The sequence below is a fragment of the Notolepis coatsorum genome (assembly GCF_963971535.1).
Source record: "Notolepis coatsorum genome assembly, chromosome: 12".
Classification (NCBI taxonomy): Eukaryota; Metazoa; Chordata; class Actinopteri; order Aulopiformes; family Paralepididae; genus Notolepis; species Notolepis coatsorum.
Genome location: NC_140176.1, coordinates 21,564,027 through 21,580,516, shown reverse-complemented (window position 1 = coordinate 21,580,516; position 16,490 = coordinate 21,564,027). Strand labels below are relative to the sequence as shown.

General features: G+C 43.6%; 1 protein-coding gene across 1 annotated transcript in view; it reads right to left on the bottom strand.

Moving 5' to 3' along the window:
* hecw1a (HECT, C2 and WW domain containing E3 ubiquitin protein ligase 1a) overlaps nucleotides 1-16,490 on the bottom strand; it is a gene marked incomplete at both ends in the record, with an annotated part of 185,584 nt that overhangs the window by 122,747 nt on the left and 46,347 nt on the right. The window contains 6 exon segments of the mRNA XM_084325777.1: nucleotides 3,048-3,162; nucleotides 3,974-4,108; nucleotides 4,764-4,949; nucleotides 8,632-8,753; nucleotides 9,212-9,315; nucleotides 15,775-15,971. Of these exon segments, the coding sequence (XP_084181903.1) occupies nucleotides 3,048-3,162; nucleotides 3,974-4,108; nucleotides 4,764-4,949; nucleotides 8,632-8,753; nucleotides 9,212-9,315; nucleotides 15,775-15,971 (859 nt within the window).

Genomic DNA, 16,490 nt, shown 5'->3' with positions numbered 1-16,490 from the left:
TTGTCTATTCGACCAACTGGCGTGACCACATGACAACCTTGCAAACTGTCTTTGACCGCTTAGCTGGAGCCTCCCTGACCCTTAACCTTGCCAAGTGTGAGTTCGGCAAGGCTACGGTTACCTATCTTGGTAAGCAGGTAGGACAAGGCCAAGTGCGTCCGGTGGATGCAATCACAACTTTTCCAGTGCCTACTACTAGGCGGGAATTGCGTAGATTCCTTGGGATGGCTGGGTATTACCGTGGTTTTTGCCGGAACTTTTCTTCTGTCGTCACTTCTCTCACTAGCCTGTGTAGCCCGTCCAAACCATTCATTTGGACAGCTGATTGTCAAAATGCATTTGATGGTGTTAAAGCTCTCTTATGCAGTTCCCCTGTTCTCTCTGCTCCAGATTTCTCCCTGCCGTTCCAGCTGGAGGTGGATGCCAGCGGGGTGGGAGCTGGAGGGGTGTTATTACAGGAAGATCACGATGGTGTCAGTCACCCGGTTTGTTATTTCTCCCGGAAATTTAACAAACATCAACTAAATTATTCCACTATTGAAAAGGAGACTTTGGCTATGTTGTATGCGTTGCAACATTTTGAGGTGTATGTCGGTTCGAGCGTATTACCAGTGGTAGTATACACCGACCACAACCCATTGGTTTTTCTGTCGCGGATGTACAACCACAATCAGCGCCTCATGCGTTGGGCGCTCATAGTGCAAAATTATAACCTCAGCATAAAGCATAAGAAGGGGTCTGATAATGTGTTGGCGGATGCTCTGTCTCGTAGTTGAAATCTCTGTTGCTGTCGACTCGTTGTCTGTTGCTGTCGACTCGTTCTACTGTATATTGCTGTCGACTTGTTCTATTTTGCTGTCTACTCGGTCTATGTTGCTGTGGACTCGTTTTATGTTGCTGTCGACTCAGTCTCTCTTGCCGTCAAGTGTGGTTGTTGTACCAACTGCTAGTTTTTTTTATAGCTCTTTGTTTTGGAGTGCATGTTAACTCGGAGATGTTGAAAAACATGTTTAGTTGGTGTTAAGTGTCAAACATGTTTTTGTCTTATGTATGGGGGTGTTACATCCCAATGTATATATTCCCCAGTGTGTGTCTCCATGTGTGTGTGTTCTCCATTTTGTTTCCTCCCTCCAGCCATTGTTCCCTTCCCCATTGGTCCCTGCCAGGCCAATCCTTCCATTATTGCAACACAGCAGTGATTGGTGGATGGCTTTCCAGACTCCAACACTCAATCCACACCACCCAATCATGGATCACCCCACACCTGTTAAAACATGGCTTCTCACTTCAGTCTCTCTCTCTCTCTGGCATGAGGCTAGGCTTGTTGTGTTTTTGGTAAACCTGTAACTTTGATAGTATTGCATTTCATTTATTGGCCTTTGGTGCTTAGTAGTAATTTCCTTGTGTGTGTGTGGCCACAGAGAGAGCATTGTTAGTTATAGTTTGTTTTTGTATATATTCTGCTTTTGTTTCTGTATAATTAATGTGTTTTTCTCTCTTTCTCAGGAAGCACAGATGGGGTGAGCTGCCATTTCCTTTGGACATTGTTTTCTCCTGTTTTGGTTAGGTAAGAGTAGTTTAGGTAATGTAATCTCTTTTACCATAGATTAGATTGTGTTTATTTGGAGTATAGTGGTGTTTGTTTGTTGTTTTGGCCTGGGCTCACCCCTGAGCTACATGTGCTTCCTTTGCATCTACCAATAAATATCATTGTTGTTTACAAACCTGGTCCATCTTTTCTGTCAACCAACTGTTATGTTACAGCCCTTTACCCTTAGACTCACAGGGGTCGTAACAGTGTGTGTGCGTGCGTGCGTGCGTGCGTGTGTGTGTGTGTGGGCAGTGCCAGGCAGTCATGCGATCCCAGTCCTAAAGCGCAGGGAGCCTTTCCACAGGCACAGAGCGCGTGTTGGTTGAGTTTCCGTGGAGCTTTGATCACTCCTGTGTCTCACACACAACCACAGCATCGTAGAGCTATTGTCTCTTTCTGTTACCTTTCTGTTACAGGAAATAATTCACCCTTTTCAAAGCATCCAAGATCATCGCGGCGCAACTGTGCGAAACGGCGCAGACCCATGGCACCACTCTCGCTTGCGTCCAATAAATGGTCCCTGGCAGAGGCTCCCGGATGCATGACGAGCGAGTGAGTGAGTGAGTGAGGAAGTGAGTGACTGAGTGAGTGCGTGACTGAGTGAGTGAGTGAGCAAGCGACTGAGCGAGTGAGTGAGAGAGTGAGTGAGTGAGAGAGAGAGTGAGTGAGCGAGTGACTGAGCGAGCAAGTGAGTGAGTGAGTGAGTGAGTGAGTGGGTGAGTGGGTGAGTGAGTGATTGAGTGAGTGACTGAGTGAAAAAATTTAAAAAATAAATAAAAAAAATATCTAACCCTAACTAACCGTACTGTCATGCACTTGTCCTAATAAACTAACCTACACTGTAGCACTCAACACTTTGATGAACATTGTTGCTCAGCTGATAGAGTTGTGCCCTTCCTGATGGCTTGTCGTACAGAACTTGTAAGTCGCTTTGGATAAAAGCGTCAGCTAAATGACTAAATGTAAATGTAATGTAAATGACTGAGTGACTGAGTGAGTGAGTAACCACAACGTGCCCTGCATGGCCCATGACGGCAGCCCCGCGAGCACTGTGGGGAGAATTACTCACAGGCCCTATTTAGGAGGATGGTGTTGGCATCCCTCTCGTAAACTCCATATGTAAACAGTACGGTATTTCAGGGGGAAATGTCGGGTCAAAACAGTGACTCGCCTGCAAAACAGACCTCTAACTAAATTTGTGAGGACATGAGGACACACAGGAGACAAGTGAGGAAAACCTCAGGCTTCCTCTGTGTATTTCCTACGGCCTTAAAATGGCGGCAATTTTTTCAGTTTCCTGGTCATGGAGGAATTGAGGACTTAGTATGCTTATGTTTGTCTTTGGAACTCACCATGTTCACCATAGTGTCATAGATGCAAAGCATGAGGGTAGATTATCTGAACACACAAGACACAAGTCAAAGTGCCATATGTCTGGGAGCCAAACAACACTTACATGGGGTGCCCAGCGGTACGGAGTCTGGGTGGTACTGGCTGCGTATGGCTGCTACCAGGCTGTTACCCGGTCTGATCACCAGAGCAGCCCCTCGATTCCTGGACACCTCAGAGGCCTATGGGAACAGAGAGAGATACGCAATCAATCAATCAATCAGATTTATTTATATAGCACGTTCTACATGACACAAGCCAAACACAGTGCTTTACAAAGGCAGGTAGGGGAACAGACAGGTCATACAACATGGAACAGACAACAAAATTGCACATCAGTACAATAGCTCAGGCAAGGTACAGGTCAGGATCAAGGAAACGCTAGAGAATAAAGGTATGTTTTGAGCTGGGATTTAAAGGACTCGCAGAGGCGTGAGGTTCAAGACTGGTTTAACTGAAGGATGTGTGCAACTTTCTCTGGTGTGTCACTCCAGTCACTCTAAAAAACAGTATGCATAATTATGTCTCTTCTCTTCTCTTCTCTTCTCTTCTCTTCTCTTCTCTTCTCTTCTCTTCTCTTCTCTTCTCTTCTCTTCTCTTCTCTTCTCTTCTCTTCTCTTCTCTTCTCTTCTCTTCTCTTCTCTTCTCTTCTCTTCTCATCAAGAACCTTGGTTTGGGGGCGACAGTGACTCAGGAGGTAGAGCAGTCGTCTGGTAATCCGGAGGTTCTCGGTTCGATTCCCACTCCTCCCGGGCAGCGTGTCGAAGTGTCCTTGAGCAAGACACTTAACCCCTAATTGTTCCCGATGTGCAGGTTAGCACCTTGCATGGTTGCCTCCGCCATCGGTGTGTGAATGTGAGAGTGAATGGGTAGAATGTGAGGAACAAATTGTAAAGCGCTTTGGATAAAAGCACTATATAAATGTAGCCATTTATAAGAACCTTGGGATTTGTGTGTATGTGTGTGTGTGTGTGTGTGTGTGTGTGTGTGTACCTCCCCAGCGCTGTAGCTGCGTAGCCTCTGTAGGTGCTGTCTGTGCGTGAGGTGGTTGGGCAGGCGTCCGTTCTGCAGGGGGATGCGGGGGTCTATGAAGGTGGTGGCCCTGCTGTTGTGATCCACGAAAAACGACTGGAGCAGGAGAGACAAGATGCAGGAGAGATGCATCGTGGGAAAACATGATGGAGGAAAGTGTGAATGTGAAGAAAAGCAACAAAGAAAAGTGCTCTCTCCCTTTTTTTTATTCTTTCTTTCTGATTTCCATCTTCTCATCAATTATCACCTATACGCACACAGTGAAACACGGACAGATAGGCAGACAGTAACACACACACACACACACACACACACACACACACACACACACACACACACACACACACACACACACACACACAGACAAATGCATACCAATGGTGGACAACGGTGGCAATTATTAATACAAAAACGAATACTTGTCATTGAGTGGTTTGGAACATAATATTTCACAGCAGGTCCTTGGCCTGCTGTCAACGAAGTGCAAAGTTGTATCTAAATTGGATCAGAACCGTAGGTACTACGCACAGATACACAGAAAGGAGTGATCGCAATACCCCCTTTGCAGTGCTCAGAGCGGGTGCGTCTAATAATAAGAACAAATAATAATAATAATAATACAAAAATTAAATAAACTACAACCTCTGCACCAAAAGGAACTGCAGTACAAATTAAAAAAAAAGGATCACGTTTTTTATAGCAAAGCAAACACAGAGAGACTCCTCATCCTACACTCATCCCAGGACCCTACCTTGCCCTGCAGGTCGGTCTTGAGCTCCCAGCCCCGGGGAAGCTCCAGCTGGGTGTCAGCAAACTTGTTGAGGAAGACGACCAGGTCGCGGTTGTGCTGGTAGCGCTCAAAGTTCCTGGCGTCACGACGCACCTTCAGGATCATGTGCTTCAAGCAGGTACTGTTGGTGAACATCCGGTAGGCTCCCTGAAGGGGTGGGGGGGGGGGGTAGAGAGAGAGAGAGAGAGAGAGAGTGAGGAAGAGAGAGAGGAAGAGAGAGACATATATAGTGAGAGTGAGGAAGAGAGAGTGAGGAAGAGAGATTGAGAGAGATATAGAGTGAGAGTGAGGAAGAGAGAGAGGGGAAGAGTGAGAGAGAGAGAGACATAGTGAGAGTGAGGAAGAGAGAGGGAGAGATAGACATATAAAGTGAGAGTGAGGAAGAGAGAGAGAGAGAGACAGAGAGATATATAGAGACATATAGAGTGAGAGTGATAGAGTGAGAGAGAAAGAGAGAGAGTGAGAGAGTGTGTGTGTGAGAGAGAGAGAGAGAGAGAGAGAGAGTTGCTCTGATTTAGTCTGCATTCGTTATTTAACTTTGATCACATTTGTAAAACTCTATGTTCTTGATGTGTGTGTGTGTGTGTTCAAGTTTCAAGTTTCTTTAATATTTGTCATACAGAAGTACAGAATACTTTTATACAAAATGCTTCTTACTGTTACGCTCCAGAGACTGTGCAAGACAAGATAAGTATGAAATAAAATAACATAGTAAAATTAGAAGTAAAAAAATGAGGTCACAGTGTTCAGTTTAGACATATGTACAATGTTCGATGCAGAATAGACGTAGTTACCATACAATATACAATACTGTGCAGTGTACTAATACAATACTATATAGTGCAAGGCAGAAATGGGACGAGGTGCAATTTAGGTACAATTCACAGTAGGTGTACGAGTTGTAGTGCAAATCCTTTATCAATAAATATAAAGTGTAAAGTGTGTTTGTGTGATCTAAAGTGTAGAGAGTGGGTGCTGCAGTGTGTTGTTTGTTTGAGTGAGTGTGTGCGTGTGGGTGTGTGTGCTGTGTGCATTTGATGGTTGTTGCATAGTGTTTATTGTTCGTTTAGCAGCCTGATGGCCTGGGGATAGAAGCTTCTTCTGAGTCTTTCTGTGCTCGCCTTAAGACTCCGGTATCGCTTGCCTGACCGCAGCAGTTCAAAGAGGCAGTTGTTCGGGTGGCTCGAGTCCTTAATAATTCTCTTAGCCTTCCCCTTGCACCGCTTGTTGTAAATGTTCTGGAGGGTGGGAAGCCCCCCTCCAATTGTGCGTTCGGCTGAACGTGTCACTCTTTGTAGTCTGCTACGGTCTTGTGCAGTGCTATTCCCAAACCAGGAGGTGTGTGTGTGTGTGTGTGTGTGTGTGTGTGTGTGTGTGTGTGTGTGTGTGTGTGTGTGTGCGTGTGTGTGCGTGTGTGCATGTGTGTGCATGCATGAATGTATATTTGCACTGTATATTATGTAAAAGTAAAGTTTCCCTCCCTTCTCTCCCTCTCCCTCTCTTGACAGGTCATGTCTGATATCTGATATACCTGCTACGGGACTGACAGAGAGAGAGAGAGAGAGAGAGAGAGAGCGATCAATAACCAGATGCTGGGAATAGAAGGCCCATTAGGACGGAGTGACACAGGTCGATCTTACCCGGGACAGGGCGGCCGGCCAGGGGAGGGTGCTGCTTGGTGAGCTCACGGCCACGGGGTGCAGGAGTCCCAGAACGGGAACATTTATAAAATTACATAACACTCACGCTATTAGCGAGTCCTGTCATACACATGCATCTGGGAACGCCCTCTGTACAGTATGGTAGTAACGACTTGTTCTTTATTTCCAGTGTTGGGGGTATATAACGTGGGAGTTAGAGTACTCGGATTACTTTTTTGTCGTAACGAGTAACATACAGTAACGCATTCGTTTAGCAATTACGTTTTTTTTTTTTCAAAAAGAATATCCCTGACACATTCCTGACACATTACGATGAATTGAAAATGGGGGACCCTGATGTAAACAAGACGAAAGTCTTTCTCTGGTCTGCATCCCCTTAACAATTGTATGTATTGAGCCGTACTGTACTGTACCCATTCTGCAATCTGTTAATAAAGTTTTCAATCAATCAATCAATCAATCAATCAATCCCCTGGTTTCTGCATCCTGAGGTTGTGTCGGCGCGCGTGCGGAGCTCTGCTATAGCGAGATGGCCGAGAGGACAGTATTCACATTATTATTTTGAATTTGTGGGTGAAAAGGGCAAGAACATCCAAGTGAAATGCTATAATTGTGTCTGTCAGCTGCAAAGAACTCTACTTCGAATTTGAAGCAAGATGCGGTTCGCTTCCATGCTGAGCAGTACGGAGGCCTTGCTGGCTGCGGTGACCGTTCCTAAATTCCAGCAAAAAAGACAACGTCGCTGAGTACCGTGCTCTAACTTCTGGGGCTATTGTCCGTACAACTCTCAAAAGCAAGTGCATCTCAGTTTGTCCATTTGTTATCCATTTGGAATGGCCTTGATGTAGCAATAAAAATAATAAAAAAGTAATACTATTGAAATGTATAAATGCAGATATAAACAGGAATTCTTGGACAAGTATAAGTTAGAGGAGCTTGAAAATAACGTGAACTAGTGTTTTTGTAATTATTTATTTATCTTTTTCTGTAGTGGATAGGTATATTCTTTTTTTTTATATTGATAGATAACTTATTACGTATTAATATGATATTGTAAGGACGGGGCAGGACCAGATAAGCTTTGCTTCATTCTGTTCCTTCTCAAACAAAACCATTTGTCTTGAGCTATGCTGATTATTTCTATGTCTAGGAAGATGTATTTTATTTGTACTTTATTTTACTTTTACTTTTTATTATTATTTTTTATTATTATACATTTGTGTGTTTGTTTTATGGTTGAAATGTTCGAGATAAATAAAGATCAAATCAAATCACCTGCTCTCTCTGCTGGGGGACCACTGGGAGAACTACCACCACCTGCTCTCCCTGCTGGGGATCTAGTACCACCAGGCGCCCCTGACAGTGTAGCAAAAACCGTGAATGAAATCGACTGTAACTACAGTTACTTTTTTACAATGTAAATAGCTCTGCCATTTTTCATCAGATTGCAATACGTTTTTTTGCTAGATGTTCACAGAAAGGTAGATAAACTAACGGTATGCGTTATATTTTATGGCAATAACGTTCAGGTTTGTTCGACCCTGTGAGATATGAGCCTGAAAATAACAACAACAAAAAATTCACGCTGGAAGTCAGATGATTGACAGGGGCTGGGAAGTGTAGTTATATGAAATTCGAAAGCCCATCGAAAGCCCTGGGTCTCTTCTTTCAAAAGACTACACAGACGTATGCCAGTATGACGTATGCTACTGTAGGCTAGCTGATCCGTATCCGCTTCCATTCATTTGTGGTAAGCTTGGATAGCTTGCAGCCGGATAGCCTTCTACTGAACGCACAGAGAGGAAATTGGTATCTATCTTCTTGTCTGACGGTAAGCGCATTTCCAATCATGTCGGCGTGTTCGTTTAATCACTCACTAAGGATTAAAAAAAAACATTTTCTTCATTTCATACATAGAATAGCTGACATCACACCACATTCTTTCACTCAAAACAAATACATTTTTTACTAGAGAGTTTTTTTTTTGTTCTGGGATAGGTGTGGATGAGATCATGGGCAGAACAAATTAGCTTTATTGTTTTAGGATTCTTTTTTCCTTTATTATTCCTGCCAGCTTGGGGGAATCGAACCTGCAACCTTTGGGTCATAAGCCTGCTCCTCTTAACCTTGAGGCCATAATTATGTATACAGTATGTGCTGTGTCTCACATAGTTAGCGTGCAGCACCGTGAAGAACTCGGGGTGCGTGACGAACTTGACGGCGGGAGACTGGAGAAGCAGCGTGATCTTCTGGCTGTTGATGGGGGAGGAGGGAGCCTCTCTCCTGGACTCTGGAGACACACGACCACACAGATAAAACACTACATCTACTAGATCTTGATTTTTTTTATTGATCTATCTATTATTCTAGATGTGTTTTTTTTCTTCTTCTTTGTGTGAATAAACACACCAAGCAGAGTGCCTTCAGAAAGTATTCAGCCGCCTTCAATTTTTGTTTTAATTTTCTTTTTTAATTTTCTTTCTTATTTTACACGTGTTGTTGTTTTATAGACTGAATTTAAATTGTATTAAAATAATCATATCACATGAGAGATGGTGAGAAATCTGGACACACTGCTGTTCATGTCATGCTACTGTAGCTCACTGGAAAAGGGGATAAATCATGCCTAAAAGTTATATATATTTTTTAAAGTTAAGCAACAAGGAAATGATGGGTATAGGGATTTTCCAAGGGGTCCCTTGACCTCAAGCGTCTCCTCTTATACTCTGCAGGTACGGAGCGTAATACCTGTTGGTGGAGAGTCGGCCTCTGTCTCTGTGCTCGCGCTCCGCTCCAGCCTACGAGTCCCACAGTCCTCCTCCGTGGCCATGGTTCTCTGGATGTTCTGGTACCTACGACAGGCAGAGAAGATGAACATGGGACAGGAGATTCAGAGCATGGAACAAGACAATCCCTCATATATCATGTACTTGCTTCCCATGCTTTAGATGTATCTGTAACAGGCCCACCACAAACTAGGATACACAAAACGGATCCAACGACACGTCATCGACAATTGCTTCCACAAAGTCCTTTCCACGGCTCTGTCCCTGTCTTGCCACCACAACACGTGAGTCGAGTACCAGTAGGGAAACATTGATTGTGATCAATTAAAGGTGTATTAAAGGTGCTTGTGCACATTATAGTTGTGTCTCTGATGGGCCTACTAACACACACACACTGTGAAATCAACCTAGTCAGAAAACACGTGCTTCAACAAGTCATTCGGGTTTACCTCTCTGTCCTACGTCATTTGGGGGCTCGTAGAAAATGCACGGCCCTTGACTCGTGTGTGAAAAACCTTTTCTGTTTCCACCTAAACGGTTCACTAAAATATCTTTCTTAATTCATATTTGACATGAGACAATTCAAACTGATGTATAAGGAAATGATGTTCACAAGGTACAGGGATGAGGAAGGGACTTGATATTCCCATAACATAACGGGTGTTTACATTTTTATTTTATTTCTTTCATGTTTTACATATATAGTTTTTGTTTTTTTGTTTTGCATATATATATATTTGTTTTTTTCTTTTCTTTTTTATGTTTTAAAATAGTACACTCATTTGAGTAGTGGAAAAGGGGTAGGATTAAATAAGTGTATACTTCTTCCTACTCCTTTTCGAACATGTAGATTGAGTTGTGTTTTGCTTTTGTTATTGTTTGTTTGTATTCATTGCATGTTCGAAATCAAGATTTCAAATAAAAAAAATAAAAAAAATAAATAAAAAATCTGCAATGCATAGTTTGAGACACAGTACAGACACAGACACAGCCTCTCAAGAACACGACTGAAACAGGGGGGTATATAGGGACTTGCTAGAATGCATAATCTGAGTGGTATTTGCGGCAAAGACCTTCCGAGACATGTTTTGGGACACCAGAGACCCATGTTAACTTGTTGAAGTATAATATGTGACCTTCAAGTGAGAATGATAATTGCTGTAACTCCCTTCTTTACATGTGTTTATATCTATGTGGATAAGTGACACTTATATGAGGTAACAATGGACGGGGCGGTGACCTTCTTCCTACCACCACCACTTGACATCAACCTCAGCACGTGAGTGGATAGAAACTGTGATGGACACCAGTAGACAAACTCTTCCACATAACAAAGGTTATGTAATTTCTGATGTTCTATGACACGGCGTAGAGTGGACAGGAGAGAGAAGGAGGGGAAAAGGGAGGATCTCAGTGAGGTCATCATCATTACCCATTATGGTTGGGACACAAACGCACAACATTGTGAATTCATGGAACTTATCACAGTACATGGCTCACTCTCTTTCAGTGGTTTACCTTGTGATCCTTGTAGGGTGAATGTAGCTGAGTCCCTCATCCACTATCACTGAGTTCCTCATCCACTCCCACTGAGTCTCTCATCCACTCCCACTGATGATGGACAATGGATGTAGCTCAGGAACAGAATGACTGGAGTAGCTGCCTTTCTTTCCCCCAAAAGAGCAATGTCTTTTTGAACCATGACTCAGCCCTTAATACTCAGCTGTATCCTTGTTAATATGGGCTATAGACAACAGATAAGGGAGGTGTAGTGGTTACGTCATTTTCGTTTTTTCCTGTTACACCCTCTGTTCCACTTAATGTATTTCCCCATTGCCCATTTCTAAAACGGTTCGTTTAAAACAAATAAAGCATTAACGTTGGCATGGTGTACCTTTCTGTGCGTATTTATCCACAATCTATAGCTCAACGTGAAAATATTCGCAATTAATCGTAAAGGTAGCAAAATAACAACGTTTATGTTTTCGTTCACTGGGAAACTACACTGCAGTAGACGCCTGGCTTTAGTCGCAGACCTAGGATCAGATTTCCCTTACATTCCATAAACTTAACAATTCGTACAATGGGAAAATAACTGACCCTGAATCTGTGGCTAGTATCTCTCTGGTGATCATAACCATTTATCAGATGAAGCCAACCACCATTTCTAAAAGCAACAACCACGTTAGCATTATTTGTATTCACTGCATATTAAATCACTGCAAATACTAATGTAAATCATTGTTTCGTTGTACATATTGTGTATAGTTTATAACGTTATTGTTTTTACGCCGGGCTCTACATGCCCCGATTTAAAATGGTTATCTCCTCTTTGTATACTTTTGTCCTCACAAACAAAGTATTCTGCCAGGGAACTTATGGACACGACAGTAGTAGTTATAAGGTTTTTGAGCTTGTAACGTTCACGCTAGTTAGCTATCGTGGTATCAGCCGGCCGTGACGTGTAGCAGCTAGCTAGCTTGCTAGCCGGCACGATGTGTGCAGTCAGTGCACAGGTGTGAGAAGAGGACTCGGTCCCGAAACGCCTCTACATGCCCCGATTTAAAATGGTTAACGACAGTAGGCATTGCTAACGTCTAGTACGTTTAGCGATGTAACGTTAAAAAAAAATATATATATATAATAATAAAAAGAACTGTAATGCTATTTAATTACCCTTTTTGACCCCAACTGCATCCCATAGCCGGTGGGTGGGCAGTGTGTTTACCTTCCTGCTCCCTCTCACATGATTAACCGAGAGAGTGAACAGACATCCCCTGAAGGGCAGATTTCATTCAATGTAATCAAGTTGTGTGAATGTTCTTTCCGCTGAAGTTTGGAGAGAGACTAGGATCCACCAGATCCACCTAGTCATCATCAAGTACCTATCACCTAGAATCTATCACCTAGAACCTAGCACCTATCGCGAAATAAACGGAAACCGACAAAGTCAGATCACTGTTTCCCGGAAGCACAGGAAACTCTCTCTCTCTCTCTCTCTCTCCCTCTCTCTCTCTCTCTCTCTCTCTCTCTCTCTCTCTCTCTCTCTCTCTCTCTCTCTCTCTCTCTCTCTCTCTCTCTCTCTCTCTCTCTCTCTCTCTCTCTCTCTCTCTCTCTCTCTCTCTCTCTCTCTCTCTCTCTCTCTCTCTCTCTGTCTGTATGACTGTGTGTGTTTGTGTGGCTCCACTCTCTGTCTGGCTGCAATTATAGACTTTGTGGTGATCCGGCCCTGTAGGCTACTGTACTACAGTTGTTTTGGACTTTATAAATGGACTTTGTGCTGATGGGGCTGTCTATAGGCTAGTACTACAGGGATACTTGAGGCATTTGAATTGCTTGTGATTTTGCCATGTGTATTAGTTATGGTTGCAATGGGGATGTTGGTAATATATTTCGGTAGCCTACTGGTACAGCATGCAGTATGCGTGGAGGACCCTGATGTAAACAAGACGAAAGTATTATATAGGTCTGCATCCTCTTAGCTGTTAATAAAGTTTTCAATCAATCAATCAATCAATCAATCAATCAATCAATCAATCAATCAATGACTACACAATCATGCTTTTTCATAGCTTGTAAATTGCCTTATTAGTAACCTGGTGTTGGTTTGGTTGAGGAACGGGGGTGTTTTTGTAATGGAGCTCTTTCAGAAATATTCTTTGTCAATGTGGCTCCTGAGTTGGTCAAGTCTGAGTACCACTGCTCTATCCATCCATTATGCTTAGCCTATAAGTGTTGGTATTAAGGGCTGGTGTGTTTGTATGTGCTTCGATGGGGCGGGGGTGAAGGAATATCCGCAGGCTAGTTGGGGTTGGGCTGGTCTGGGTCAAAAAGCCCAGGGGCATTTCTGTTGTCCCAGTACGTCCCTGACGTCTAATTTAAAGAACGTCACGTCAAAGTCATGTTATGATATTGTTTCTTTTGTCTTTTTTCATTGAGATAATCCAAAAGTAACTGAAAGTAACCAGACTACATTAGTATCACATTATTGTGATACTTAGAATACATTACTGAATACATTTTTCAAAAGGTAACTTGTAATTGTAACATAATACATGTATAAAGTAAACCTCTCAACCTGCCTTTTGCCTAGGGTGGTTTCATGTGTGCTACTCGTGTTAGTGGTGTTACCCGTATAGATGGTTTCAACTTGACAACATTCTAAGTGTACTTCTTGTTGCTGAGTTTGCTCATATGAATGATCCTTATCCTATACAAATATATATTTAAAAATGTCCTGTCAGTTATTGATATTAACATATACTATAGGCCTTATACAACCTCTTTATTAATATCAATAACTGACACAATTCCAGCGAAACCTTCTATAAGCGGCACGGTGGTGTAGTGGTTAACACTGTCGCCTCACAGCAAGAAGGTCCAGGGTTCGATTCCCGCTTGGGGACCAGGTTTCCGCGTTGCCAGGTACCCAGGTGGGGTATCTCCCAGGCCTTTCTGTGTGCAGTTTGCATGTTCTCCCCGTGCTCGCAAGGGTTTCCCCCCCGATAAGATAAACCCAATGGAAAAACATGCACAACAGATTGCTAACGCTGTGGCGTTCTTGACGAAGACGGACAGGAGCACTTGGATTGGTCCCCGGGGCGCGGCTCACGTTGACGCCCTATCTGCTCCCGGCTGCCCATGAGGGGAAGGACAATGGGATGGGAAAAGTGCAGAGAGACATTTCATCGGTGACTCAGTGCATGTGTGTGTGTGTGTTCGTGTGGGTCGCCCATCTCGCGTGTGTGTGTGTTAAAAAACTGCATGACAAATAAATACTTCTAGTCTTCTAGTTCTAGTCTATAAGGTCAACAGAGATATCAACAAATGTATTCAGAAAATGCATCACTCAGAATTTAACTCTGTGGGATCACTAGTCAATATTATAGAAGGCTTATAATCTGCATAAAGTGACCAATAATTACTTCCCATACCCAAATCATTCTTAATTTGCATTCATTGCGATTAATCATTATTTAACATGTTAAAAACAAATGATCATTTGACAGCCCTTGTATATTCACATTATGAGCTGTGGTGAATACAAGGGAGGTCAGATTTTCACAAAACCAAAAACCAAAGCCAAACAGCGACCTCTAGGCAAAAGAGCCCCCTCTTCGTATGACACTTTGTTTACATGTTTTGTTTTGGGCTGATGTGTGGGTTGGATTTGAGTCGGGATAGGGAGGAGGGGTTGCTATTGATGGCCATACCTCAAGCTCTGCCAAGAGAGGTCTGGAGAAATTCACAGTATAATTTCATACTTTAATTTAATATAAGTTACTAAACTCTAACTCAGCCCAAAACAAAACATTCAAACTAAGTGCAATGGCAAAGTGGGGCTCTTCTGTCAGATTCTACATTTAACACACACACACACACACACACACACACACACACACACACACACACACACACACACACACACACACACACACACACACACACACACACACACACACACACACACACACACACACACACACCAGGCCAATGACCTGCTAGTCCACAAGAAGGCCTCTAGTCTTCTTGATCTATCTTTATGGGGTACAAGAAGCAAACATTGTATCTATTATCTATTATTTTTCAATTGTCTTTTAATGACAATTTCATTATTAGTATTTTTATGGTTTGATCATAGACTGCATTTCTCTATTGCACCACCAGATGTCAGCGCAGCCTCACTCGAGGAGTTCAATGTACTGCATTTGGATGTTGACTAGCTGTTGAGTAACTCACATCTAACATGGTGTGTCTAGGTAATGAGTCAGGTAATAGTGAATCATATGAGCCTGACACTTCTGTTCACGAGGGGTCATTGTTAATGGTCATCAGTTTGTCATTTGATTAATAAAATGCCAAATAGATGCAATCTCTTGCTGTTTTTTTGTATCTATTTATCCTCTCCTTTGCCCCTCTCTTCTCCCATCCCCTCCTCCTCTCCTCTCCCCTTCTCCCCTCCCCTCTCCTCTCCTCCCCTCTCCTCTCCTCCCCTCTTTCCTCTCCTTTCCTCTCCTAGGGGCGACCATGGCTCAGGAGGTAGAGCGGTGGTCTGGTAATCAGACGGTTCCCGGTTCAATTGTGTCCTTGAGTAAGACACTTAACCCCTAATTGCACCCGATGAGCAGGTTGCTGAGAGAGATGAGCTCTCTCTCTCTCTCTCTCTCTCTCTCTCTGTCTCTCTCTCTCTGTCTCTCTCTCTCTCTCTCTCTCTCTCTCTCTCTCTCTCTCTCTCCACCCTTTCCCCTCTACTGCTGCCACAATCACTCCTTCCCTCTTGGTAGCCAACAGAATAAATTATCATCAATGTTTGCTATGTATCCCACTATTTTCTGCAGTTATGCAGAAGAATTTCTCTTCGTGGAACTAGAATAATTGGACCGATGTGTATCACCCGCTAACATTAATTCCCAATGTCAAACGACCACGTCAGACAGTCCCGGTGGTCCATATGAATACGTGTACATTACTGCTACTGTAAAGCAGTTTGACGCCCGATCTACTCCCTGCCCCCACATCTCTCACCTCCTGTTGAGCTGCTCCATCTGCTGGGTGGAGCTGGAGCGGGGGAGGGCGTGGTTACACTTGGGGGCGTCGACGGGCCTCTGCCAGGTGGTGGTGCGGTTGACGTGGTCCACGTAGAACACCCGTCCGTGGCTGTCGATACGAGCCTCCCAGTCTGGAGAGGAGGGGGGGAGACCGAGAAGATGGTGACACAACATCTAAAACAGACCCTGAGGTGTGGGAAGACGAGACGAGACGGTTAGAGAGAGGGACGGTCTGGTTGATGTGGTCCACGCCGAATCCCCCCCCGCTGTGTGACCGTTCAGTCCGCCTGGGGGCGGGAGGCCAGACGTGACACGGAGTCAGACAAGAACATAGATTATACCAATTTCTCTCTGTGTGTTCAGTATGAATCTATCTGGCTGGGGGGGGGGGGGGATTTGTCGGGATTTCACCGATTTATCGATAAAATCCATTAATCGATTAATCGTCTGTAGTGTGGTAGTGAAAGGGTTAACCTTCTGTGGTGTGGTTGTGAAAGGGTTAACCCTTTGTCATGTGGCAGTGAAAGGGTTAATATGCCGCTTCTCACAACTTCTTCAAATTCTCCTCTTTATTTTTTCTCTCTCTATTTCTGTCCCTCCCATGACCCCCCCAACCTCTCTTTCACTCTCTCTCTCTCTCTCTCTCTCTCTCTCTCTCTCTCTCTCTCTCTCTCTCTCTCTCTCACTCTCTCT